This window comes from Echinops telfairi, unplaced genomic scaffold (genome assembly GCF_000313985.2).
Source record: "Echinops telfairi isolate 266 unplaced genomic scaffold, ASM31398v2 ScPeMD7_2;HRSCAF=8, whole genome shotgun sequence".
Taxonomy (NCBI): domain Eukaryota; kingdom Metazoa; phylum Chordata; class Mammalia; order Afrosoricida; family Tenrecidae; genus Echinops; species Echinops telfairi.
In genome coordinates, this window is record NW_022103898.1 from 97,918 (window position 1) to 103,654 (window position 5,737).

At 64.3% G+C, this 5,737-nt stretch overlaps 1 protein-coding gene across 1 annotated transcript in view; it reads right to left on the minus strand.

The window, feature by feature from the left end:
- SHANK3 (SH3 and multiple ankyrin repeat domains 3) overlaps positions 1–5,737 on the minus strand; it is a gene marked incomplete at its 5' end in the record, with an annotated part of 43,041 nt that overhangs the window by 3,035 nt on the left and 34,269 nt on the right. The window contains one exon of the mRNA XM_045290616.1: positions 3,931–5,734. Within this exon, the coding sequence (XP_045146551.1) occupies positions 3,931–5,734 (1,804 nt within the window). The remainder of the gene's footprint in view (positions 1–3,930; positions 5,735–5,737) is intronic.

The window sequence follows — 5,737 nt, forward strand, 5'->3', positions numbered from 1 at the left end:
GGGGCAGGAGCAGAGACTGCGCAGGCGCAGGCCCACAGCAGTGCCTCGACACGGCAGCCCAGGTACACACGGAGCAGCAGCACGTGCGAGACAGGTGCGAGACAGCGACACACGCACGGCGATGGGCAGCACAGGCTTAGCAATGCACACACGTGTTGAAACGTGGGGTCGCAGCAGCACTCCACAGACACACACGCCCACACAGCGGGCAGATGGCGCTCTCGTCCTCACCTCTTTAAGCAGGTCCCTGGACTCCAGCCCCACCCCTGCCTGGCCTCGGAGGGAGACCTGTCTAGCGGATTGCCCCGTTCCGGACACCTACCCCCACCCCTCCACACACCTACCCCCAACCCTCCACCATCCCTATGCCCTCCTGAGGCCTGGGAGGCATCAGGGGGAGGTCAGGGCACGGGAGCCCCCCCACCCCCCCAGCAACCAAGCAGAGCAGAACCCGGAGGCCAGGCCCAGGCAGGTGGACAGTGAGAGGCATGGGATGGGATGGGTGCTCACTTACACAGCCGGAGCTCAGGGCCACCGCGCAGCTAGACAGCGCAGCCACATGCAGATGGGCAGGAAGAGAGCAATGAGAGAGAGTGTTAGCGCAGGCGACCTCGCGGCACCCCTGGCCTGACGCCCCCAGATGGTGGACCTCGGGCTGGGAAGGGAGCAAGCTCGTGCTGTGCTGGGAGGCGGTGTTGATGGTGCAGGCTGGGGCTGAGTGGGGCTGGGCAAGCGCTCTCTTTGTTCCGAGTGGCTTCTGGATCTGGTGTGTGCTGTGCAGCCTGCTTACATCTCACCTCACTTCTGACCCAGCACAAGGTGTCCCCAGCTGCAAACCCTTCATCCACCTGCCCAGGCTGCTTCCGGGAGCCCCTCTGCACCTCACAGTCTGTCTCAGCTCCCCTGCACGGGCCTTTTCTCACCTCTGGGGTCACCCGCTCCCTGCTCCTCCCACACCTTGCCTGGAAGAACCACCCAGTTCCTGTCCAGGGGCTCCTTCCCTTCGGGGCGTGGAGGCACCATCTAGTGGCGTGAGGGAGTGGGCCACTCTCAGATGTGGTGGCTTCCCAATATGCACCTTCCACCCCTGGGCCCTCTCAAAGGGAGCAGGCCTGGATGGCCCTGTTCCTGCCTCCCAGCAGATGTTAATGGGGTTGTGTGCTGGAGGGTCCTGGGCCACATGCAGCCGGGGCACATTGGTGCCTGCATGAAAGCCCCTGGCCCTGGACAGTGAACCCTGCAGAAAGAGGTGGTCCCAGAGACAGAGGCCTGGGAGTGAGGGAGGGCAGCCTCTCCTTCCTGCCAGGCTGGCTGACTCTAGAGACTCCCTGGGATGGTATGCCCAGCCCAGGTCCCAGCAGGGACCAGGCAGGGCTTGCACCACAGAAGGCCAGTCCTTCTCCCATCCACTTGGGAACGGGGGATGCATGGTCCACGGCAGGGACCAGAGTCGCTGTCTAGTTTCAATTCCCAGGGTCAGCACCCCATCTGTCCGTTGCTGCTCTCAGCTGGCCCCTCCCTTGGCTAGGCTCTGGCGGCTGTACAGGCAGCTCAGCCCCTAATGGCTTCTCACCAGGCACTGTCACCTGACAGGTCAATCTGAATTACTCCCACCCTCTGACTCCCGCATCATACCCCTCCTCTGCCCCCACCCTCTCCTTGCTCTCTGGCCCAGGTCAACCATGCCACCCTGCCCAAGGTGCCCAGGTGTCCAGGGCCAGCAGAGTACTGGGGTCTAGATCCTAGTGTACCATCCCTAGCATCACCCTTCTGCCTCTTGGCTTTGCTTTGCTCTGGATCTGGGGTCAAGGGCAGCACACAGGGCTGCACCCAGCACCCCTAGAGATCACACACAGAGATCAGCACTCACACAGATCGCCAAGCCTTGGTCCTGGTGTGTGAGGGGGAGGCGGGGCAGGGGGGCACCTAACATCCAGAACCCAGGCTGCTGAGCACCTTGTGGCTAAATGTCAGAGCCTGGCTGGATTGGGGGCACCCAGGAGACTATCACAGGACAGGCCTCAGGGTTTCCATCAGGATCCACGATGGCTGAGTGGCCATGCTCAGACTCCAGACCCCTCCCTGGAGCTGACTCCAAACAGTCACTAGTGGTGTCACCATGAGGAAAAAGGCAGAGCCAGCTGGGGGGGGGGCACCTCCCTCCTGCAGCTGGAAGATGAGGCCCGATGGGCTGGGGGCTCAAGGGAAGGAAGGATGGGGTTGGGCGGCCCCAGGGAGAGGTAGGGATGGGAAGGGGCAGCATGCTCCTGAATTTAGAATGTGATAAGAATGCTAAGTGAGGTCACCCCATTTGTGTTTGTGTGCCCAGTGTGTGGTCTGAGGGGGCCTAACCACAGACTACCATGGGCAGAGGGCAGGTGGGTCACCAGCTGAGGGCGGCTCATGGGGAAGGCTCTGTCCAGTTAATGATAACTCTGCCCAGCACCTGGCAGGCTCATGAGCTCGGGCAGTGGTGTGTGAGTCACAGACCAGACTCAGGCCGGGTCACACACAGCACCACTCCCTCTAAGGCCACCTCCCAGGTGAAGTGAATAAGCTAGTGTGTGACCTGCTCGGGCTGGGATTTGGGGCCATCTGACATTGGAGGACGAAGCAAGTGACAGAAGTGCCCTGTAGATTCCTGCTGTGTAGGCAGCCAGGGGCCCCTCCCCCCTGCAGGCTGGGTGTCCCCGACCACTCTACTCTTGTTCTGCCCCTGATTAGGCCAACCAGAGGCAAGGACTGCGATCAACGAGTGGGGAACACGAGTCCCTTCAATTGGGATGCCAAAGTCAGGAGCAGGAAGGTGGCCAGAGGGGCCGCTCCAGTTGGGCGACTGCCTCACTCATGCTGGGCGGGGGCCGGCGTGGGGCCAGCTACACCCTGGGCTGTACCCTAACCTCAGACCACACAAGACAGAGCATGCATCCGCTTCCTTCTTCCATCTGCATAAGCAGTGTTTATTGAGGGCCTGCCATATGCTGCACACAAAGCCACACCATCCGTGGCTTTGTGCTTCCTCAGGGCCAGGAGACAGAGCAACAGGAGGGCTGTGGGAGACGGGGAGGCTGAGCTGGAGCTAGCACCCCGGTCGGTGGGTCACCTGCCCTCCTGAGCACACAGCCACATGCCGTGTCCATCCCGCGGTGCCGTCCACTCAGCAGCACTGGAAGAAGCTGCCAGTGTGTGGCTTGGCATGGGATGAGGCTTATAATGGGGCCACACGGAGAACTATGAAGCAGCAAGGTCTGAGATGGGCCTGGGAGCATCTAAGGGAGACAGGGGACCTCCTGAAGCGCCCACTTCCTCCCAAGTCCAAGCAGAAAGAAGGCAGGAATGTGAAGCATCCAGGAAGCAGCACTAGGCAAGGTGCTCGGTGGTAGGCAACCCCCACCCCTACCCCCGCACTGGCCCCCAAGTGCTGCCCACCATGAGAGGCAGGGCGGGTAGTACCATCCTACATACACCCGCTACAGCCGAGAGGGGATACCCACAGAACCCAGGCAGCGGGGCAGGCGGCTCCCACAGTTGTTCATGCATGCTCCCAGGGAAGACCCAGCCCTGCACAGAAACCCTACCATGCGGTGTCTCCTACAGGCCTGAGTGCGGTTGGGCGGGCATCCCTCTGGTTCCTTTGGCTCAGGCTCCAGCATGCAGCAGCCACACAGCCCTGACACCACCCACCCACCCCCGAGAAGCCAGGCAGCCAGGAGAACCCTGAGGGAGGGCAACCTTGGTCAGGTGATCTGCCTGGCGGGGTCTTGGACGATACCCAGCAGAGAGGGCTCAGACACCGGCCTCTGTCCCCAACAAAGTCAGGCTGGGTAGTGGATGGGGAGGTGGAGGGTGTTCGCCAGTGGAGAGGACAGGGGAGCCAGAATGGGCTGTGAGTGACAGCGGATGGGCCCCTCCCCACACTTCCCTGCTCACCGAGCTGCCGCGATGGGCGACTTCTTGGCAGGGTCCAGCAGGCCACCCAGGCCGCCGACTGGTTCCTCGCCCAGGGAGCGTGTGTCCTTGTTCAGCTGCTGCAAACGGGAGCTGAGTCCGCTGATCACAGTTGGCTTGTCGTCTTCAGGCCCAGGGAGCCCCCGGCTCTCCACGGGGTCCCCCCACAGCTTGGATCGTCTCTGGAAGAGGTAGCGAGGGCGGGCGGGCCCGGCAGCAGAGGCGGTGTGCTGCTGCTGGGCCATGAGCTCACTGTCCGAGGACTGCTTCAGCAGCGGGTCCCTGAAGCTCACCGGCCCCTTCCCCAGCGGGGACTTGAGCTTGGGCTTGGGAGGCACTGGTGGCTTCTCGATTAGAAAAGTGTGTCCGTCGGCGAAAGAGGTGTGGGTGTCAGTGAGCTCCCCGCTCTCTGAGCTCAGGGTGGACATACTGGACACTGTGGAGATGGTGCTCGTGGTCTCTAGGTGGGGGTCACTGGAGCTACGTGTGTCTGCCTCCTCCACGCCAGAGTCGGCTGCGGACTCGGGGGCGGGTGGTGGCTCACTGCCAGGCTTCCCTGAGGCCGGGCCGGGCCCTGTGGTGGGCGAGGGGCCTGGGCCGGGGGGTGGAGTGGCCAGCAGGACCCCGTTGGCGAACTCTTCAGGGGGTGGCACCAGCCCAATGCGGGCTAGCTCCTCCCGTGTCTCCTCATCGCTGGAAGACAGCTGGGCTGGCGGCAGGTTCATGGCAAACACCAGCTCCGGCTCCTCCTCTGAGCTGCCCTGGCCTGGCCCAGGGTCGCCCGGGGTGGTGCTGGGGGGCTGGGCCCTTGGGCTGGGCAAGGGCTCTGCTACTGTGGCTGCTGACTGCATGGGGGCCGGGGCCAGCTCCGGGGAGCCCGGGCGCTCCTCTGCGGCCCCCAACTCGCCAGGTTCCTGCCCGTTGCTGGTGGCATGCACTACAATGAGGCCTGCCGGCCGCTGGAGGGATGTGTCCAGAACACTGAGAATCATGGACTTCTTGTCGTCAGGCGACTTGCGCTCCTCACGGGGAGCCTTCTCTGACTCCCTTCGGGCCGGCACGGGGACCCAGGCTGGACTCCTTGGTGAGAAGACAGGTGAGGCCAGGGCCCCTCGCTCCAAGTCCCGGGACTGGACATCCACGAACAGGGGTCCCGGGCGGTCGGCGTCCGGGCTGTGCACAGGCGTGGGGGACCGGGAGGGGGCTTGGGAGGCCAGTGCCCGTTCGCGGGCGGCCAGCGCCAGCGCCAGGGGCGAGCTGGGGTCCAGCGGTTTGCCGGTGAGCGGGTGGATGAAGGTGGAGCCTGTGGACGCCAGGCTGGGGCTGCTGACCAGCGATTTCAGCGCAGACACAGGAGAGGGAAGTAGCAGGTCCCGGCCGGGGACGGCGCCAGCACCCAAGAGGCGCTCGTCGATGGAGCGGGAGGGTTGCAGCGAGGGCAAGTCAGCGCTGGGGGGGCTGCCCTCGATGGCACCCACTGATAGGAAGACGGTGGAGCGACGCCGCTCCTCCAGCCTCCGGTCCTTGGCTGGGCCCGGGCCACCGAACGGCAGGCCAGGGCCATCGCTGGGGCCATAGTCCAGGATACCAGGCCGAGGCCCGCGGTGCGTCGGGGACGGGTCGCGCGCAAAGCTGCCCGTGCCAGGGCCTCCGGTGCCGCTGAGAGCCAGCGCTGCGCGCTCCTGCGCGTCCTCCACCTGCAGCTGCTTGACCAGCGGGCTCTTGCGACGCTGTGGTTTGGAAGGCGCGAAGAGGCTGGCGCTGAAGGCGCCCAGGTTGGCATAGGGGC